General features: G+C 45.1%; 2 protein-coding genes across 2 annotated transcripts in view; both read right to left on the minus strand.

The window, feature by feature from the left end:
- Position 1: 1 nt before the first annotated feature.
- MRPS15 (mitochondrial ribosomal protein S15) lies at positions 2-16,464 on the minus strand. Its single transcript, XM_088154117.1, has 8 exons — positions 16,303-16,464; positions 15,584-15,646; positions 15,032-15,107; positions 14,688-14,736; positions 11,086-11,170; positions 6,472-6,530; positions 811-1,002; positions 2-191 (listed from the first exon to the last, which is right to left on the minus strand). The coding sequence occupies exons 1-8, from the start codon at positions 16,421-16,423 to the stop codon at positions 72-74; spliced, it is 765 nt and encodes a 254-aa protein (XP_088010243.1). The 5' UTR covers positions 16,424-16,464; the 3' UTR covers positions 2-71.
- Positions 16,465-18,354: 1,890 nt separating this feature from the next.
- Positions 18,355-21,925, minus strand: part of CSF3R (colony stimulating factor 3 receptor) — a 38,385-nt gene continuing 34,814 nt past the window's right edge. Inside the window, exon 15 of the mRNA XM_088153327.1 lies at positions 18,355-21,911. Coding sequence (XP_088009453.1) covers positions 21,399-21,911 — 513 coding nt within the window. The 3' untranslated portion in view covers positions 18,355-21,398. The remainder of the gene's footprint in view (positions 21,912-21,925) is intronic.

Below are 21,925 nucleotides of genomic sequence, written 5' to 3' on the forward strand. Positions count from 1 at the left end.
GTTGGTGTTCAATGATTTATTGTCTTTAGGATTTGTTCCTCAATTTGAGCTGCTCCTCCCATCAACAGAAGTTATGTTCTGCTCAGACTGGGGTCCTCCTTTGGCTGAGCCTGCTCCTTTGCTCCTTCATGTTGCTTTTCTATCTGCTTCAATCTTTCCAAAGCTCTTAGCTTCTGCTTCTCCTTGTAGACCTGAATATTAATGGGAATGGGAGATTTAATTGGCTATTTAGCAGCCCAAATGTCCTGTCATTATGGGGAAATAAGCAGCTTCTGCCTCCACTGCCACCACAGGTGGAATGTCGCCATTCCTCTGGCTGCAACTGCCATGATGAGATGGTATAGACTAAGTCATAACACAGTTTGCCCAATTTTATCCCAGTGTGAAGCATAAATCCAGATGATAATGGTTAGAGCAGTAAGCCATGGCTCAGTGAGGTCTGTGAACCTAGTCATGCTATTTTCTGCTAAACCCCAAGCAGTACAAGCCCCCTACCCACAAGCTGTCCACTGCTGCTGAAGATGTGTTTCTCCACTTAGCCCCACTGGCTATGCCCCAGTGGTTATGCTTTCCTCCTCTTACATGCTACCAGCTTACCCATCTACTCTGGCATTGGGGACAGAAATGCTGTTCGCTTACTGGACAGGATACTTGTGAAATGTGGGCTTCCAAGCCTGTTTCCCTGTCGGAAACCTTTGCAGAAGAGCAGAACATGCATATCCCAAGCAAAGTTCTCTGATCCAGAAGCTGCAGTTGCCCAGTCCCAAGCTGCTCCCTTAGGCCATACTTGGCCAGCCATCCTTAACCTACCCTGGCATGAAGTTCCTTCTTGACAGCCATGCGCCGTGTGACTTTCCGCCGGTATTGTGGAGGAGGCGAATATTCAATTTCCAGCTGCTTGCACGTGTTCTCAAAGATATCATAGTGGTAATTACGTAGATATTTCAGCAACACGTTCCGCCGGTCAATGGCTATCCTCATATGGCAAAGGTTAACCTTGTCCTAGAAAGTTGTAGTCTCTTCAGTGAACTACCCATGGATCCAAGTCTTTTAATTGTTTAACTTTCTGGTTATTAATTTACTGACAAAATTGAAATAAACTTGCAAGTTTATGAAAAACTATGAAAGTCAGCAACAACAAGCAGTTGCTAGTGTGCTAGAAGGAAAGGATTTTATTGTGTTGGGAAATATGGAATATTATTTATTACACAATGATATCTGAGAAACAAAACAGTATCAAAAATATATTTTTGTGCTTCTCAGAAATGGATCTACTGCACGTATCGTCTAGATGATGGTATGCAGGCAACAGGATACAGGGAGTCCCCAGTTTAAGAACGAGTTTCGTTCCCAAGGTCTGTCCTTAAGTCGAATTAGTATGTAAGCCAGAACAGTATTATTGTATAATACTGTATAATTAGTACTGTGTAATGAACTTGAACCATTGTGTATTTAACTCAAATTTTGCTACAACAGGCTCTGTTCTTAACTATGGGTTGTCCGTAAACTGGGCGTTCTTAACGCGGGGGCTACCTGTACTGGCTAATCTGAAGCCTCTAGATTAGAAATCCTACCTTGAATAGTGTGAGCGTGCTAGGGAGTAAAACTGGCCTTTGGTTGTGCTTGTGGCATCCTGGACATAATATGCCAGAACTGACCGGCAGTTAGCAGGGAATGCTATACATGGCACAGGAACAACTAAGGCTGGTAACCTGAACTCCATCTTTTCTTATCTTATTGTAAAGCATATGTACACATGGAAAATAAATAAGTTTAAAAGCATGACTGGCTGGATTGTTTGTGAAGAAAGACTGAGAGAATTAAGTGAGTGATATACAAGAGTGATCAAAAGTTCTGAATGTGACAACAATTAGTTTTTGGTAGTGTCAAGAGTGAATTTTGGAGAAAAATTGATATGGAAGAAAAAAACAAAAGAAATCAGAGTGAAAGAAGAACTGCAGGGAAGAAAAGTCTGAATCCTGTATAAAATAATATTAGAAACAGATTACTCTCAAAACAGAATGAATGGAAAGAGGATACAGAAGCTGCTTGAAACCGAGTGAACAGAATAATCTTACAGAATTCCATACAAGTGGTGTAGTTACATTAACAAAATCTATGAAAAAGGACACTTAGTGAAATGATGAAATGAAAATAGGCTATAGATGAGAGAGAATGCCAGTTATAAAAAATGAGGATGAGTGAAAGAGACTGCATAATGTGAATAGAGAGAAAAAGATAGCTGCTAAAAATGTGGTCTATGAGTGTAAAGAGTGACTGACGAGAAGAAGCAATGAAAATGCAGAGCGATTTTGATGGGAATTTCTTTTAAACTTTTAAATTTCTTTTAAACCTTAAATGTTTTTTTTAAAACGTTTTTAAACAAGGGAGCTCCAGTAGAGTGAATAGAATTAAAAATAAAAGTGATAATTGATTTGGGATGAGATTGAAGTGAGGAAATGGTGGAGGAATATTTTCAAGGTCTGTATGGTGATAGTGATACACTGAAGAATGGAATAGGAAAAAAAAATAGCGTCCAAGGGAAAAAATAGATGAATGTTGATGTCATAAATTATGTGAGAATTCTGAAAAATAGTAAGGCTGTAACCATGTAAATAGTGTAACTGCAGAAACATTTAAATACTGTATGGGTGTGGTTTGCTTATGGAGTAGCTGTGTGACAAATTTGACTGGGTGAAGACTATGCCTGAGGACTGGAAGAATGCTATTGTCCCCCTATACAAATGGAAATGTAGCAAGACTGAATGCAATTAATACAAGGAAATTTGTTCATTTAGTATGCCTGAAAAAGTACTTAGCACAATTCTGACTAAAAGGGTACAAGAGATAATGAGAAACATGAGGTGGTTATGCCAGGCAGGGTATATGCAGACATTTAGAGAAATGTACGCATGTGAGAAAGTTTATTGCATGCTTGTTGATTCAGAGAAGGCATAGGATAAAGTGAACAGGCTTGAATTATGGAAAATGTTATATGAATACCGAGTGGAAGGTAGGTTGCTGAATGTGATAAGAGCAATATGTGATGGAAGTAAAGCTTGCCTGAGGAAAAAAATGGAAGGCTTATTCAGTGGTTCAACATTGAATAGAGAGTCAGGCAAGGATGGGGGATATTCCCTTGACTGTTTGATGCATTTATGGGTAAATGTGTAAGGAATTATGGTGCCATTAGAGGTGCACTGTGTGGGAATGTGAACATACATGAACTTTTGCATGCAGATGATACTGTATTTTTGGCTGCGAATTGAAAAATTTGCAGGAAATGTTAGACTGTAGGATCTAATAATTAAGGTATCAAAAACCTAGTTGTATCTGACAAGGGAAACTGGGTGAATGACTGCAAGTTGTATTTAAATGGCAAAAAACTAGAGCAATTTGTGTACCTAAGGATGGAAAAAATTTAAGAAGTACCAGTGGAGAGGTAATGGGTAGCATGTGACTTTTTTAAGGAAAGAATGCTGAAAGCAGCAAAGTGACGGTTTGCAAGTATTTTTCTGCCTGTTTTGTTATCAGGAAATGAGAGCTAGGCGAGTCAGGAGAAACATAAGCTGAATGCAGTTGAAATGGGATACTAAGAAGTATATATAACAGTACAGTATCAAGAACAAAAGGATGATGAACGAATGTGGACTGAATGCAAAAGTGAGTGACCAGTAGAAAAGCTGCATGCTTGGGTGGCTTGATCATATACAATAGACAGAATGAAGGAAGACTGGATTGCAAAAAGGGAGCAGGCCATTCCTGGGAACTCAGGACCGATGTCTCATACCGGTTCCACGTTCCAGCTCCTTCATCTCAGCCTCGGTACCCTGTCCGCAGATGTTCAGCAGCCCTGGCTTCAGGCTGCTGCTACTGAACACCAGGTCGGTTGCAGTAAGGCTTCCCTCACTCATGATTTAATCATTGAGGAGAGGGCTGACCTGGCACGCATTACCGAAACCTGGCTGGGTCCAGAAGGGAGGGGGGCAGCCCTCTCTGAGCTATGCCCAGTGGGGTTTCGTCAGCCGAGACTCCGGCAGGGGTGGAGGTGTGGCGACTGTCATCCGGGAATCCCCTACAGCTTTCAGGAGCGCTGCCCCACAGGTCCCCAGATGTGAGACTCTATCCCTTAGGCTGGGCTCTGGGGATCAGTTGGGATTGTTGTTGTTGGAGCAGCCTCCCTGCTGCAAAGGAACCTCCCTGCCTGAGCTCCTTGACTCCATCTTGGGGTTGGGGTTGGCAGTGGAGGTCCCCAGACTCAGGTTCTGGGGTACTCAATCTGCCTTCTCTCAGAGTGGGGTCTGAGGTGGCTCAGGAGTTCATGGCCATGGGCCTGTCCCAGGTCATCCAGAGCCCGGCATGGGATAGTAGTCAGACTCCGGATTTGGTGTTCCTGTCAGAGGAACTATGTGATCTGAAATTGGGGGAGCTTTTGGTGTCTCTCTTGTCATGGTCAGATCATGCCCTGATTTCCACAGGATTCTCTGGTGCCACTATACACGGCAGGGAGGCTGGACCCATTAGACTGGTCCACCCCCGGCGACTGATGGGCCTGGAGGGGCTCCAGAGGGAGCTGGGGTTCCTTCTGCTGGTGTGCTTCACAGTCCATCTGAAGTCTTGGCTGCCACTTGGAATAAAGGGGCAGTTGAGGCCTTGGGTTGGATCACACCCATGCGACCTCTCCCCTCCAGTGGATTCCGTCACTCCCCGTGGTTTACAGAGCAACTGAGGAAGATGAAATGAGAGATGTTGGTGCTCAACCAAGGACGAGCTTGACTGGACACCTACTACTATGTGGGGTGCTGCAGGGTTCAGTGCTCTCCCCTCTCCTATTTAATATCTACAGGAGACCGCTGGGTGAGCTCATCCTTCGCCATGGAGTGATGTATCATCACTATGCTGATGATACCCAACTATACATCTCTGCCCCTGGCGAAGTAAGTGATGCTGTGGACACCTTATCTGGGTGTCTGGAGGCTGTGTGGGTCTGGATGGGGAACAACAGGCTTCCTGCACCCTAGCAAGACTAAGTGGCTTTGAGTTCAGGATCCTGCCGGTTCTGAGACAATTCCATCTTTGGTGCTGGATGGAGTGGCACTGTCCCAGACCGACCCAGTGCGCAATTTGGGGTCCTCCTAGACTCATGACTCCTGTTCAAAGAGCAGGTGGCAGTTGTGGCCAGAAGGGCCTTCACACAACTCCATGTTGTGTGCCAACAGCACCCTTTCCTGGGTCGGGAGGCTCCGCTCAGTCACTCATGCCCTAGTCACCTCCAGACTGGACTACTGTAACGTGCTCTACATGGGGCTGCCCTTGAAGAGTATCCGGAAGCTTCAACTGGTGCAGAAGGTAGCAGCGCGGGCAGTTATGTGTGCTCCTAGAAGAGCACATATTACACCTCTGCTTTGCGAGTTGCACTGGCTGCTGGTTTGCTTCTGGGTCTAATTCAAGGTGCTGGTTTTGACCTTTAAAGCCCTTCATGGCATGGGGCTGGGTTATCTGAGGGATCGTCCCTCCCCGATTACATTAGCTGATCACATTAGATCTGGCAGGGAAGGTATGCTACATGTTCCATCGGCCAGGGACTTGCACCTGGTGGGTCCCAGGAGGTGGGCCTTCTCTCCCGTGGCTCCCTTCTTGTGGAACATTCTCCCCCTGAAGTGAGGCTCGTCCCTTCCCTGCTGTCATTTAGGAAGTCCCTCAAGACCTGGTTGTGTCATCAGGCCTGGGGGTCTTTGGGAACTGGAGACATTCTTAGATGGTCCCACTGTAAATGATATTCTGCTCTCTCCATGGGGGTTGTATATTTTAAAATCTAATTTAAAAAAAATTGTGATGTTTTATTTTAATAATCTTTTATCTTTCTATAATGTCTGTTTTTAATTGTTGTATGCCACCCAGACTTGCTTTGTATGAGATGGGCAGCTATATAAATGTGATAGACAGACAGACAGACAGACAGACAGAATATATATGAAGGAAGAGTGAATGGGTTGAGAGAAAAGGGAAGACTGAGCAAGTCATGGCTGGATGGAGTTTATGAAATCCTTAGAAAAGAAAAGCTCAGAAGTTTAACAATGAAAAGACAATGTACAAAATGGTGGATGGACATGATGGAAGCAAGGATGGTTTGCAAGGATAGAACGAAGTGGTGAGATATAGCAATTAGTGTTGGCATAAAGTAGTTTTAGCTTTCCCCCCTTCTCTCGTGCATCCGGCTCTCTTAAATAATGTCATCTTACTCCACAAGAAAAGAATAGTGTGATGGGTATACATATATGCTGAATTTTGCAAGGTTCATTTGAAGAGCAATACTGATACCACTTTACAGTACATCTGAAGTTACCTGCATCCAACAATAAGGACTGCCCAGAAATCCAATTCCTGCCATCTGCTGAGTTAGGAGACACAGTTTATAGAGGTTACACAACAAACAATCAAATGCAGATTAAATGTTTTGAAAACTAATACCTTGGGGTGAATATGCAGATGTTCTTTGAGAGTGCGGATCATGGCTGTCAAGTAGGCAACTAGAACATTAAGAAAAAAAGGTTAGAAAAGCTCCCTGTTACATTATCTCCTCCCATTTTAAAAAGTACACATGAACATTAGCAGCCAGACACACTTTTAGTTGTGATCACCTTAAGAGGCAGGGTTTCTTCTTGGTGAAAGGGAGCTCAGTGTTATACATGGGGAACTCCAGGGACAGCTCCCTGTTGTTTTCTGGGTCTTGCTGGAACAAGGCAGAGTGAGTTTGGAGGCAGAGGGTATGAAAACAGGAAGTAGGACCACTTCATGCATTCAGCTGAATAATCAGCTCCACTGGGCATCTTCTCTCTCTCAATTGTTTCTAGTCCAGCAGTATATTCTTTTAAGAAGTCTTTGTCCTCTTCCTTCCCTCATTCCTTTTCCTTTTATCTTGTATTTTTTGACACAAAAAGCCTGTAGACAGGTATTTGTATATTTATTACTGATCTTATTTTTTAAATTTATTGTTATTAGATATCCCTTTATTTTGTACAATGCAAGATGATGCATGTACTGCTCCCACCTATTTTCCCTAAAACCACCACCTTGTGAGGTGGGTTGGGCTGAGAGAGAGGACCATCCCAAAATCACCCAGCTGGCTTCCATGCCTAAGGGAGGACTTGTGACCTCCCAGCACCTTAACCACTATATCAAACTGGCTGTCTTATATAAGCCATCAGGAAACTGTTTTGGCTGAAGTTGAAAATAAACACTTTAAATAATCAATTATTCTTAGAGGCATAAATGGCTGGCTACAGAAGGTAAATATCCTCCATCTCCTTTGACTTATTTTTTCACAGATCTGTGAGTCAGGCACAACTTATTTTCTTTGCCAAAGGCCAAAGGAGAAAGGGAAAGCAGCAATTTATCTACCCCTGGGTAACTGTTGAAATTACCATTGGATATAACTTGGATATACCATTGGATATAACTTGGATTTGAGAGGAGGAGGAGGAGGACCAAGCATTCATCTTGGATGTCCTTAGCATGCCAAATTCCTGCCAGGGTGGCACAGGACCACAAAGGTAAACAAAGAAACTGACCCCCTCCCCAAAAAACTGATTTTAAAAGGAGTAAGAACTGATAATATGAGTCATGTCTCCCACTCAAAAAGCAAATGTCAAAGAAAGCTTTCTCAAGACAAGATCTCATTGGATAGTGACTTTATGCAATGTTATCATTTGTGCAGCAGTATTTAGTTGAAGTTTGGCTTCCATGAGTCTTCTTTCGATAGCTCCACTTCCTGCTGTACCTTGGGTTTATTGCCTCACTGGGATGTTGAAACCCTATACCGAAACAGCAGGAAACAGACTCACTTTTTCACTGTGCACCAGGCTATCCACTGGGGAGCCTGCCATCTCACTGGGTTGTGGGCTCCACTGTCCAACTCCTCTTCCCTTAGGAAGTCTTTTCTAGTAATTCAACCAGAATTTGCCTTCCTTTAACTTAAATCTATTATTTAGTGAATAAGTTATTTCTTTATTGAATGTACGGTCAAATACCAAAGAGCACTCTAGAGTCACAGAACAGGTCTTGACCTTCTGGGTGACATCCTTTTGGGTATGTTAATGGGCTGTAAAAGCATCCTTGAGGAGCAGGAGGAAGAGCGGCAACCAAGGCAACCGTCAGACAAAAGAAATTTGAGTCTGAGACAGAGCCGTCACCTAAGAAAGCATCTCAGATAAGACTGCTTAGTTTTCATGAAGGTAAGGGGGAGAGCGCATTTACACTTGCAAGATTCTGTAACCTTATAATAAAAGCAGTATTAGCATTCATAACTTTGGTTTCCTAGTCTGGTCTACCTCAAAAGGCTGAGAATATGTGAAGGTACTACCCTATCCCTTAACTATCTTTTAATCTGTCTTCACAGGATTAAGTTTCTATCCCCTAATCATTCTTGTTGCCCTTCTCTGAACCTGGAGGTTTCTTTCAATCTTTATAAAAGTGTGATGCCTGGAAAGATGCCCAGTGCTCAGGGTGGAGTCTGAAGACATGCAACTAAAGCAGAACACATTGGAACTATTATTTCTTATGATCTGGAAACTGTATTTTTATCGATGCTGCCTAAACTGAATGCTTTTCTTTTTATGGCCACAAACTGACTCATTTAGGTTATGGTCAACTGCAACTGTTGGTTCAAAATAGGGAAAGGAGTACGACAAGGCTGTATACTGTCACCCTGCTTATTTAACCTATATGCAGAGTACATCATGAGAAATGCCAGGCTGGAAGAATCACAAGCCGGAATTAAGATTGCAGGGAGAATCATCAATAACCTCAGATATGCAGACGATACCACCCTAATGGTAGAAAGTGAAGAAGAACTAAAGGGCCTCTTGATGAGGGTGAAGGAGGAGAGTGCAAAAGCTGGCTTGAAACTCAACATTAAAAAAACTAAGATCATGGCATCTGGATCCATCAATTCCTGGCAAATAGAAGGGGTAGAAATGGAAGCAGTAACAGACTTCATTTATTTGGGCTCCAAGATCACCGCAGACGGAGACTGCAGCCATGAAATTAAAAGACGCTTGCTCCTTGGGAGGAAAGCTATGGCAAACCTAGATAGCATATTAAAAAGCAGAGATGTCACCTTGCCGACAAAGATCCGCATAGTCAAAGCTATGGTTTTTCCAGTAGTAATGTATGGCTGAGAGAGCTGGACAATAAAGAAGGCTGAGCGCCGAAGAATTGATGCCTTTGAACTGTGGTGCTGGAGAAGACTCTTAAGAGTCCCCTGGACTGCTAAGGAGGTCAAACCAGTCAATCTTAAAGGAAATCAACCCTGACTGCTCATTGGAAGGACTGATAATGAAGCTCAAGCTCAGATACTTTGGTCACCTAATGCGAAGAGAGGACTCTTTGGAAAAGACCCTGATGCTGGGAAAGACTGAAGGCAAAAGGAGAAGAGGACGGCAGAGGATGAGATGGTTAGATAGCATCACTGAAGCAATGAGCATGAAACTGAGCAAACTCAGGGAGGCAGTGAAGGACAGGAAGGCTTGGTGCAATATGGTTCATGGGGTCACGAAGAGTTGGACACGACTTACCGACTGAACAACAACAACTGCAACTGCAGAGTATTTTTTACATGCAGTTACTGCCAAATCCACTGCCTCCCATTCTATTCCTATGCATCTGAGGTCTATTTCCTGAAAGAAAAGTTTGCATTTGTTTCTGTTTTAATGCAAACATATGTTCTAAACCTGTTTCTCTAACATATCAAGATTGTTTTCAGTTTTGTTTCTGTCTGAGAGCATTAGTTATCCAATCCAATTTTGGGTGCCCTGCAAATTTAGTAAGCATCATCATCCAAGTAACTGATAAAAAATGACAATGATTACAAGGCCAGGACCAAAACCTGCAGCACTCCACTTTACCTCCCTCCACAGGAATGAGGAACCATAAATGAACCCTCTTTGAGTACAATTTTCAAGTCAAATTTCTAGCCACTTCACTGTTATGCCAGCAAGTCCCTATTTTAGGATGTGAGGGCCATCGGGCAGTGACATTGGTCACCAATGACTGCCAGGGTTGGTTCTGGCTGGCTGAGCAGCCCTCCCTCCCTGCTCCACATGCTTTCCTCCTTCGGATGGGCGTTTGGTGGAAGAGGATGCCCATCCCAGATTGGGGTGGGCCATTCTGTGGTCAAACTCCCCTGCTATAGAACTTCCAAGCAACCTCGGGACCCACTGGTAAACTCCTACTTTATTAATCTGAATGACACAGGAATTTTTGTCAAACATGTTGCTGTAATCAAGAGCATTTCTACCACTAAGGAATGTTAATCAAAAACTGATATGACATCAGCTTGGCAATATCTGCTACATACCTGTTTTTTATTCATGCACTCAAGGTGTATACATAGCACAAATTTTTCACCACAGTAACCGTGTGTAGGAGGTTGGGCTGAAAGAGAGTGGCTGTCCCACGAGCTTCCATGGTCGAGGGTGGGCCAATCCAACACTTTAACCCACTATACCGGGTATGCTATGTATGACTTACTTACTTACTAATTTGAATTTATTAGCCACCCAACTCCACTCTCTTAGCTTGTCCATACTGACTACTGGCAACTTGTGCATTGTTTTCAAGGCATTTATAGCTCATGACTTTATGATTTTATTCAAATCTTGCACATCCTGAACTTAGAGGCCATTAAGAAAACATACACATTATTAGTCCATACAAAGCAACAGGATCCAATTACACTGACAGAAATATGATGGTGGGGATACAGAAAGAAGGCATATAAAATATATCCTTTTATATGGGATGAGTCAACTTCCAGATGTGTGCAGCAACACTGTATGTGTGTATTTCACACCTCCTCTTTCTATCCTACTGAGTACATCCACAGCCAAATACACCTACTGCAGTGGAGATTTCCTCCTTCTGTTTGACCAATTCCTGAGAACAGCAAGAACCTGAAAATCAAAATTCTCCGGATCCTCACTATGCCCTTCCAAAGCACAACGGGGGAATGCCAGTGGCCTCCCTGGCAGCCATGGAGATAAGGGGTGGGGGCGGAGGGATAACCTGTGCCACATTGCTGCCTACCTTGAACCTCTGCAGAGCCACAGTCATTTGGGCTCCTGCGGACTTTGTCTGCCAGCTGCTCCTTCTTCATTTTCACTTTTTCCCTCTGCAGGCACAAGCAGACATTGGTGATACTTGGAGGGTAGAATTCAACAGTCAAAAAACTGCAGGTGCAGTTAGTTGTACATTTCAGATAGTTTTCCAGCATATACTGTATATTAGTGCTGCTCCATCTAGGCTGGAGATGAAAATCCTGAGGGAAAGGGACTCAGAAGATTACTTGTATACTGTAGAAAAGAATGGGAATTTTGCTGTCATAGAACCCATAATTATTATGATGTAGGGGTTGTTCACATTTAACCAAATCAGTTACATTTTGAATTATGCAAACTCAGAAATAGGTTGATTTGGTGACCTGATTAAGTATGTTCTGCAAACACAGTCATGGAAGGACATTGGTTCATAAACTTCATGGCTGTTGGGGTATAGCTAGTCCATGGGCTTTGACAGGAATTGGGACCAGGAACTCCGTCGCTAAGCAACGATCATAAAGCACGATGTCACATGACCGCATTGCTTAGCGACAGCAATTCCAGCAGTCCCTGTTGCTGTTGCTAAATGAGGACAGTGCAGGTCCTTAAGCAAGGACCTCACGGGATCGCCTCCAACTTCCTGCCGGCTTCCCCACTGACTTTGTTTGTGGGAAGCTAGCAGGGAACATTGGAAATTGTGATCTTGTGACCGTGGGGACACTGGGATGGCTGGAACTCTGAGAACTTTTTCAGAGCTGTCGTAACTGTAATGGTTGCTGAATGAATAGTCATAACCTGAGGACTACCTGTAGACTAACAGCATGTGGCGTTGAAAGATTTGTTCAAAAGAAACAGGAACAATAGGAAGAGAGAGATGTGCAAAATATTTTGAACTGAATGGATTTGAAATACTGAATGCAAAGTAGGCAAAATGGACTGTTTTGAGCCTGAAACACATCCAGTATGTTTGACACAGCCTGCTTCTCTTTTGAAACAGGGTGTTCCAAATTCCAGATGCTTTGATTGAAATGTTTTGCACTACACTAGTTAAAAAAAATCCACACCTGTTGAGAAATTCAACTGAATGAACCTGACAGAGCTTTTGGTTTAAACAAAGTAGAGGCAGGAGTGAAAGCAATTATGTTCTAAGTATCTAATACTAATAACCCAATCAGGCAAATGTGGAAGATGGCTTTCAAAGGTAAATTACAGAACTATCAAAGAAGCGCAAGACAGTAATGATGGAGGACTTTCATTACCCCAGAAGCTATTAGGACACAAACTGCCAAGCAGGCTCCTTCTGGGATGTTCCTGACTTGTCTTGCTGGTAACTTTTTTCCTCAGAGGGTGGATGTAAGGATAGCAGAATCATCTGCCTTTGGACTGATGTTAACCAATAGGAATGACGTATTCGAAGAAGGAGAAATAGCAGAAATATTGGGGGGAAATTAGGTAATGCTAGATTCTTAATTCTAGGGGAAACTAAGCTGACTGAACACATATCTTGGATTTTAAAAAATCAGATTTCAACAAATTAGAACAGCGATAAGTAAGACTCCATAGCAGGATGATGGGGAAAAGAGTTGATCAGTGGGCATTCCTATAGAAGATCATAAAAGCCCAACTGCAAACAATTCCAATGAAAATGGAGAGCAGCAAAAGCAGCAAATGTGACCACACAAAAAGCTACTGAAGAACTAACCCCCCAAAAAAGATATATACCAAAGCTGAAAGAGGGTCAAGTACAGAGATACTACACAGCGGTAGCCATGAACTGTAAAGTTGCTATCATAAAAGGGAAAGCTCAGAAAGCAAAGGATACTAAAAAGGGTTTCTTTACATAGCTTTCGATTAATGGAAACATTGATAGATAATGTACCATCAAGTTCTTGCTGACTGTTAGTGACCACATAGATTCTCTCCATGATATTCTGTCCCTAACCTGGTCTTTCACATCTTCAACAGCACCCCCATTGGTGCTGTAATTAAGCCCATCCATCTTGCTTCTGGTTGTCCTTTTACCCTCTCTCTTTGTCTTTCATTCTTTCATCTTAGCACCTTCTTTAGAGGGCTGAGTCTTTGCATCATGTGTCCAAAGTAGGATAATTGGAGCCTGGTCATTTGTGTCCTGAGTGAGAACTCTGGATTGTTTTGTTCGATGATCCCTCAGTTTGTTTTCTTGGCTGTCCATCGTATTCTCAGGAGTCTTCTTCAATATCAAAGTTCAAAAGCATCAATACTCTTCCTATCTTGCTAGTCAGAGAAAACCTTTTTACTCTGAGTGTAAATCTCTAGGGTCACATGAACTGCATTCTATCAGAGTAAAGGAATTAGGTGATGCTTTGGCTGGACCTCATACTTGAGAAATCCTGGTGGTGAACTGCCAGAAGGTGGAAGAAAAGGAAATGTTACCTCTATCTTCAAAAAGGAGAAAAGGAAAATTCAGCAAATTACTGACGCATCAGTCTGACATCAATACTTGGGAAATTCTAAAACAGATCACAAAGTGATTGACCTATAAGCTCCTTGAAAGTAATAATGTAATTGCATGGATTTGAGAAAAGTTTTGCCAAACTAATCTTATCTCATGTCTTGACTGGTGAATTTCATTAATAGATAGTGGGAATGCTGTAGCCATAACATGCTTTAATCTCAGCAAAGCGTTTGATAAAGTACCTCATGACATGCTGATTAACAAGCATTTAAATGGATGTATAGCTGGCCTGACAATTATTTTCAAAGTGCTCATCAATGGTTTCTTATAGATCAGGATATCAAAAGATTTTCTGTTACTGATTTGGATGAAGAGATGGAGGAATGTATATTAAATCTGCAGTTAATAAAAAATTGTGCTGGATAGCGAATACACTAGAAGATCAAATTAAAATTCAAAACAATATTGATATGTGGGAGAACTGGAATGAAAATAACAGAAGAAAATATTTGTTTAGAAAAGAGAGATCAGATGCACAGGAATAGAATGGGGGATATTATACATAGAGTACAGAGATAGCCTTGAAGAAGGAATTCAGTGACCATCATGTAAATATTAGCTGAGCTCAGACAGGAGATGAGGAAAAAACTGAAGATTACCTTGCCTTAATTCTCTTTAGTACAAGAGGAGAGAGAGAAACTTTGACAGGCTTTCCATATTCTATTATTATACCCTATAATAATAAAACAGAGTTCTGGTAGTTCTTGTGATGTCTGTTTCCTGACCTAGTGTAGTCCGAAGGGCTGACTATTTGGTAACAGAATTGTGAAAACCATTTTTGAATAATATTTGATGCAGCTACAAACCTAACTTCCTAAGAGAAAAAGCAGTTCATTAATGGAACCGGTTTGTCTGGGAGGTTTGTGCACTGCAAAATAGGGGTTGGTAAGAGCATACACTATTTACTGTACATTTATCACTGACTCTATGGAAAACAGCACAGTTACAGTGATGATGCAGTTCTGTTTGCAAAAAGACCTTTAAGCAAGAAATTTTATTTTTATGGCTTTTTTGCCAGTGTGAAGCATGGAAAAATCTGAAAGGAAACGTGTTCCTAAACCCTAAATTGTCTATAAAAGGAAAACAAAAAAACTAACCTGGCTTGCCATTTCCAGAGACAGCATTCTTCTGACAACATCATCTACCCTGCAGGAAAGCACAGAGTCTCCCTGGATTATTTATTTTTATCTTCTGAGGAGCTCAGCATTTGCCACTGGCCTCAAATGGTTTTTAGGATAAAGGAAATTAAAAGTAATGCTGAAAGTGCCATTTTTCAGAGAACATTAACAAATGGTATACAAAGGGTAGGTATCTTGTGAGATTATATCTTGGGTGCTCTTTTTTTTCCAACCAGAAAATCTGATAGGTGACAGAACTGAGGGCATGCCAGGATTACTCGCTCCCCTCTCCCCAAGTTCCCACCAATCCTTGCCAATCTTACTTGTCTACAGCTGAGACGTTGGCATAATCTTTCTTCAACATTGTACGAGGCAGATCATCCAAATGGCTGGGGATAGCTGTAAAGAGAGGGGTTAAAACAGAACAGCTCTCTTGCTATTAATTTTTGTTCAGCAATTGTTTTTGATAGTGGCCAACCAGATTATTTGTAGATGTCCCCAAAATGGTATTTTCAAGAGTTTCAAGGTCCTCCTCAATTCCAGGTGGTAAGGAGAAAGAAGGGTGTGGGAAAGTGGAGGAAAACTGCTACTTGGTAAAGTCAGTTGCTCAGAAATGAGAAGAAAATTGACTCCCCAATTTTATGGGCCGATAGGTGCATTGATACAAAAAGGGAGGGAGGTGACACAGTTTACTCCTATCGCCCTTTCACTTCCCACGTTAGTGGATCAGGGCTTGGGACTACAAAGGTTCAAATCCACAATAATGGCGCATCCTCAGGATGGACCCCAAGCCGACCATCGCTTATTCAAGGCACGCTCCGCCTTTCCAGCCAGAAGGCACAGCGATCCCAAGCTCAGCCATTCATAATGCGTACCTTGTCTCTTCTTCTGGACAGGCCTGGCATATTCTCTGGCTGTTTGGAGGAAGGAGCTCTTCCCTGAAGGAAACAGAAGGGACGCAGAACCAGCTCAGAGCAGCGCAGCGCAACAACGCAGCAGCGCCGTCTTCCTGGCAGGAGCCACCGAGCGACGAAATCAGCTCGGCTTCATCGGCATCTGCTCCCCGTTCTGAGCGAGCTCCCAGCTCGCTCCCTCCCAGGCCTGGCCTGCCCACGAACGCGGCGCGGAAGGAAGGGCAGGCGCAGGCTCCGGCTCCGGCCCCGGCCCGGCCCGCCATCCAGGTGACGGCCTGTTTCAGCCCGGGGGCGGTGTCTTCCGGGCGCCTCTGCGGACAAGAGCGCCGGGCCCCGAGCCGCGGCACCGAAACGGGGCGGGCGAGCTTGTACCGCGCTACGGCCAGAGGCCGTTCCGTCTAAAGGCGCCCGGGGTCGAGAGCCCCAACGCGGCCGATCAGGCCCGGGCGCCGCCGCGAGCCCCAAGCCGACGAGGCCACGATCCTCCCCGCCAGAAACGCCGGGGGGCCAGTTCGAGACGGAGCCCCCGGCGGCCAGCTCCGCCATGGGCCCCGAGCCCCGCATCCCACAGTCGTGCCGGCAGGGCAACATGGGTGCTGCAGTCCGACGGCTGCGGGGGAAGCGGCGTGGGGCGGGGCAGAGCGAGCGAGAGGTATTGCCGCCCGGCCGCCCTTCCTCACCCAGTCCTTGGCGGGCCTCCGCCGCCGTGACGAGCCCGGGGCGGCCCCCCCCGGCGAGCACCGAGGCGCCGCGCAGCAGCAGCCGGAGCATCGTCGCCGGTCGCGCGCTGGGCGCCGCCATCTTGCGCGACGGGGAGCCTCGAGCGGCGGCGCGGAGGGGCGGGGCTGGCGCGCTCGCGCAGGCGCGCTCGGCCTCGGCCCGCGGCCCCTCGCCCGCTGGAGGGGTGCCCCGGGGCAGCGGGGCCCGGCTCCCCCCTTCTCCGCTCGGGGTCTGGATGAGGCAGCGGAGGGCGGTGGGGACATGGTGACCCCTTCCTGCCGGTGGTTTTCTTTGGGGGAAAGAAAGGAAAGGTCCGGGGGGCCGCCTCCGAGGCCGCCCCCATCTGGCGCCCCTGCCCAGGGGACCCGCAGCCCCGGGAGGAGCCCGGCCGCGCCGCTCCTGCGCCCCGCGCCCCAGAGGCGCCCAGGACGCTCCCGGCGGAACCTGAGGGGACGGCCCTCTCGCTCGGGGCCGCCTGGAAGCTGGTATTCGCTGGGCATCCTGCCCTTGGAGCTCCCCCGAGTTTATCTGGCTGCCCCCCGAAGCTTCATGACACCTCTGTCCTGCCCACCGCCCTCTTTCTGAGCCAAGGTGGTAGGGTCTCCTCAGAGGAAAGGCGCTCTGGCTGCTCTTTGCTGCACCCTTTCCTGCTTCATAGTATTATTTTTAAGAGACGATGTTCCAAACCCAGCGCACCAGATGCTGATGAAGATTCCCAGTCATCCAGGTGGAATTGTCTGGAGGTTGAGTCATGGCAACTGGCCTTCTTTTCTTTTTTGGCAGAGACGTTTCGCCGCTTGTCCAAGCAGCTTTAGTCTGAAAAAGTTGGTTAGGGGGACCCCATAAAAGTCTTCCAGGGTGTTTCTTACTAGCATGATGGGTTGAGGGACAATAGGAGATGTGATTAGTAGAGTCTTTGAGATGTAGATGTCCCTCACTCATCCCCAGGGGGATGTTGATTGTTGTCTTCCTGGTGAACTTTTGAACTGTTCTTAATTTTCTTGGGGACTGCAGAAAGGACAGCCTGGAAAATGGGGGACAAGCTGTGTCTGAGGCCTCCACCTCTATTGAGGGAAGGATGTTCCACTTTGGCATAAATGGATTCCACCACTCCTGTCTCAAACCACCTATCTTCTCTGTCCAAAATGTGAACGTTATTGTCCTCAAATGAGTGTCCTTTTTCTTTTAGATGAAGGTAAATTGCTGATTCTGGTCCTGTGTTGTTTTTACGGGGTCCCCCTAGCCAACTTTTTCAGACTGAAGAAGCTGCTTGGACAAGCAGCAAAACGTTTCTAACCTAAAAGAAAAGAAGTCCAGTTGCCATGACTCAACCTCAAGACCAGTGCACCATAGATCTTAAGACTATGCGCCCTTCTGAAAGATTTCAGAGAAAGTGCTTTGGGCCTCACATTGGCAGGAGAGGAGCAGTGCCACATCTGCCTGAGAAAAGACATGGCCCCTTTAAGGAAGAGTGGAGCAATCCCGTGCTTGAGGTCTCGTCTAAGTACTTCTAAAGCATGCACAGCCTTGAGAGATTGATCTAGACCAATTGCTGTATCTCTGACTCGTGCTCATCAGGAAGTAATAAAACAGGTTGGAAGCATCAATCACAGGAAGATCTGTGCTTCCCATTTGTGCTTGAACATGCACGGGAGAAGAGAATGGATATTCTGGAAAAGGGTGAGCCAAGGAATACAGTTCTCAAGGAGTATGGAAGTGAAATGTGGGATGCACAAGCTCAGAAGACTCAGAAGAACATAAGAACCTAAGCAGGGCTCTGCTAGATCAGACCACTGGGTCATCTACTCCGTGTCTGTTCTCACAGGGGCCAACCAAGAAAGCCCACTAGTTTCCCAGCAGATGGCCTTCAGATGTGGTCCCATTGCCATTAAGGCTGATAGCCATTGGTCCCCATGTGTGAAACAAGCACCACAAATCTCTCTCTGGGTTAGTCAGAAGTAAAGTTTTATTGGAAGCATTTGGAAAGGCTGGTGGGCTTCCTTGCAAATAAGAAGCCACACCCACATACACACTCCGGCCTAATTATATACATTCCCGATCGCAAGTCCCTCCCCTTTTCCCCATTGGCTAAGGTAATCAGGGTGTACAGTCTTTCCGGCCGCTCTATGATTTCTTCCTGGTCCCTCCCACCTCATCCATTGCAAGTCTATGGTAATTTGCTCAAGGTTTCAGCTAATTGCATTATAGTGATAAAGATTGCTCCAAATTAATTTGCATTTACATTGTCCCACACAAGGAGACAACTTCCTCTCCATCTGCCACTATCTGATAACCATAACACTTAACACTACTTCCTTATCTCTCACACAGCTGCACTCTTAGCATGCTCAAGCTACTATTTCTTTGTCAATAATAACATATTTTATCCATCTCTCACACCCATGACTTCCAGGAATTGTTCCAATCCTTTTTTGAAGCCAGCTAAGCTGGTAGTCAGCACCACATCTTGTGGTAGCAAATTCTAAGTTTAATTACCTGTTGCGTAAAAAAAAATTCCTTTTGTCCTGATTTTTCCAGGATTCAATTTCATTGGGTGATACTTTTTCAGAGAGAAAGTTTAGCACTGTAGAAGCTGCAGCTGAAGCAAATAAGATTTCTCAGGTAAATGGCTCCTGATTCGAAAGATTGGAACATACATTCCCCTTTCACTAAGTGCTGCCACCCACTTCTGAGATCTGTTTCTTACTGGGGAAGTCTGATAGCAGCTCTTTATAAGTGTATTGATGTATTGTAGTTTCATGTGGTTGCCTTAAGGCAGACCTCTAATGTGCTGCCTTCAAATGCCTTGCTCTCAGCACATCTGGGAAAGCTGGCTTAAAGATTTATGTATGGTTGAGCCCTCACAAGCAATTTTTTGTAGAACAACTCTCACGAAGCTCTTTAGGTTCATATGAAATGTTGACTTAGCCCACCTGGCAAAGATACGGTATCAGATCCTTCAGGAGAGGCATACTATGAGTCCTGTCAGTTAAAGAATGTTCACCAAGTGGGACCAGAGAGTAGGCTGTTTACGCTGCAGTACCTGCCCTTTGGAACACCATACCCTCACCTCTGAGATTACTTTGGTCTTGGCCTGCCCAGCCTTCAGAAAAGCTTTAAAGACCTGATTCTGCTCCCAGGCATGGGGATGGGGAGATTTGCTGGAGTCTGTGGGGCACTCTTAGTTTATTGGATTTGTTTTTACCTTAGTGATCATTTTAGGCTTTCTATATTGGTTGGTTCTAGTGGTGGTTATGTGGTCTGGTGTTTTCTTGCCCAGAGTCGCTATGGTGAGATGAGTAGCCATACAATTTAAATAAATCAGTGGTGTGTCAGCCAATTCCTGGCTATGACACAGGAAGAAAAGAATAAGTTTTCCTCAAGAGCTCACATGAGGGCAAATATCAGAGCACCTTTAATGTACAGTATTTTATATGCATGATAAATAATAGCAGTGTTAGTGGAAAAAGTATTTTGAAGGAATGAGGGAGTTTTCTGAATGAGCCTTCCAACTGCCTTTTTCTTTACAACTCCTTGATTTCCTCTTGCAGCCGTTCACCAACACTAATGTCTTTTGCTGAGTCCTCTTATTGCCGGTCATTCAAAGACCATCATAACAATAGCTGTGGATTCACCAGGAAACTGGTGCTTCTTTCTCACCCATCTTCATGCCCATTTCTTCCTTCCACTTTATATCTCTGCCCTTGTGAGCACTTCGAGCTCTTCCTCAGCTGGTGCTTCTCCACAAGCATCCGCATCATTTCAGTAGCTGAAAGAAGTCTTCTGTGGACATTGGCAGCTTAGGGAACAGTCTGCTTGGTCCTTTGTGGCAGAAGACTGTCACTGACTTAATCAGTGGTAATGGAGATGTGGGTCTTCCTGCCAAGAGAGCTAAGCTCTGCTCTCTTTTTGGGTTCCAGATTGGGGAACTCAGTAAATCTTGGAAGGGGTTAAAAAACTTCTTTCAGGATGAGAAGAGTAGTTGCAGAAGTAGGTGTACGTGCAATAGATCTATTCTGGCAGTGGATCCCTTCTAGATCACCATCCCAATATTGTTTCATGTTACTTTGGTGCAGATCTTGAAGATGCTTTTGAACATTTTTTTTTCTTTTAAAGGTACATGCACACATAGTCCATTAAGTCTTGGGGGTAGGAGAGGAGCCATCAGTCTGTATGAGTGCCCAAGAGCCTGCCATTGCCCTGAAGTGGGCTTAAGAGTGTTCCAGGAACACCAAAGAAGTATTGTAATACATACAGAGGAAAGCTAAGTCTTGGGGGAAAGTGGCTGCCATTGGAACGAATAAAGCACCAGCTCCTGCAGATTAGGGCTTAGGGGTGCAGGTTGTGTAATAAGGGAACATGGCAGCTGTTGTGACCAACAGACTTTGTAGGCCAGTGACAAAAGGAGCCACCAGGAAGGAGGATGCCCATTCTAGAGGCTTGAGATCATCTATTCAGATCAGAGCAGCAGTCATGAGAACAGATGATACTCAGCAGGGCTGGGCACGGCCAACAGTTCCAAAAAGATGACACCACGGTGGGGAGGGGGAGGTGCAACTTATAGCCATTGGGTTGCATCTACAGCCCTTGTAGCACCATGGGCTACACTCCTGAAATTTGGGGCAAACTCAGGTTTTGAGTAGCACAGTGTATTTTTTAAAAACGTTTAAGCATGTTAAATCTCTGCAAAGTTGACACACCCAATTTTTATCTAATCCCCAAACATCTCTCTAGCACCTCCAAATAGGCTGACCTCCACCACTGGTGATGCCCTCAAATCACCCCGATGCCTCTTGCAGCCTCTGAACCAGAAACAAAAATCCAAAAATTCCCCCCCACCCCGCTTCCCTGAGATTGCCTTCTACTGATCTAAACTAAAGCATGGCTGCTTCTGGCAGTTTCTCATCTGAGTTTGGAGAAATGTGACTCTGCCCACCTTCTAGATACAAAATACTGCTTGGCCAGACCCCTCAGGGAGGAGAAGGAAAAGGAAGAGGAGAAGAACCAGAAGAAGAGCGGGCCACTCCCCCTGCAGCCCTGAGTTGTCAGCTGGGTCCTATAGCTTTCGGAAATTGCAAAGGTCTTCATCCCCATCAATTTTGAGCCCCTGCAGCAGTGGGAAATCCAGCAGGGCCCCATCCAGGAAAACCGCCTCCTCTTTGAAGCTGGAGCTGGTTGCTCGCTCTGGCTGGTTGCTGTGGAACCACAGGTTCTTGTAAGGCTTTGGGCTGGGGGTCAGGCTGCGGAGCAAAGGTTGCCTGGAGCTGGAATGTATGTAGAGGGTGGGCGATGCTTCTTGCTGACTGCGATAGCTGCCCCCCAGTACCTTGGCATACTGAACAGACTCTGGGCTATTCATGTAGGAGGTTGGCGTTGAGCCCCCAGTTGGTAAAGCTCCCTTGGCTTCACGGGGGTAAGAGTCAGAGAGGGCTGCTGGGCTGTCCTCCAGGGCTGGGCTGGGCTCACTCTTCCCACAGGAAAGGCACTTTTTCTCATCTGTTTCAATCACTAAGATGGCAGAAACAATGACAGGGCTGAGCTCGCATGCCTTGGGAGCCTGGAGGGTCTCCTGGGGAAAAAAGG

The sequence above is a fragment of the Python bivittatus genome, unplaced genomic scaffold, assembly GCF_059951505.1.
Source record: "Python bivittatus isolate LINGU-HERP-01145 unplaced genomic scaffold, Pbiv_v1 ctg000040_np1212, whole genome shotgun sequence".
In the NCBI taxonomy this organism is placed as follows: domain Eukaryota; kingdom Metazoa; phylum Chordata; class Lepidosauria; order Squamata; family Pythonidae; genus Python; species Python bivittatus.

Bases quoted from the DNA above. Each gene is read 5' to 3' on its own strand.
- MRPS15 (XM_088154117.1), bottom strand. From the start codon at position 16,423: ATGGCGGCGCCCAGCGCGCGACCGGCGACGATGCTCCGGCTGCTGCTG. The intron at 14,737-15,031 runs GTAAGATTGGCA...GCTTTCCTGCAG, and splicing joins AACGTCTCAGCTGTAGACAA to GGTAGATGATGTTGTCAGAA. The intron at 11,171-14,687 runs GTTAGTTTTTTT...TTGTGCCTGCAG, and splicing joins CTCTGGAAATGGCAAGCCAG to AGGGAAAAAGTGAAAATGAA.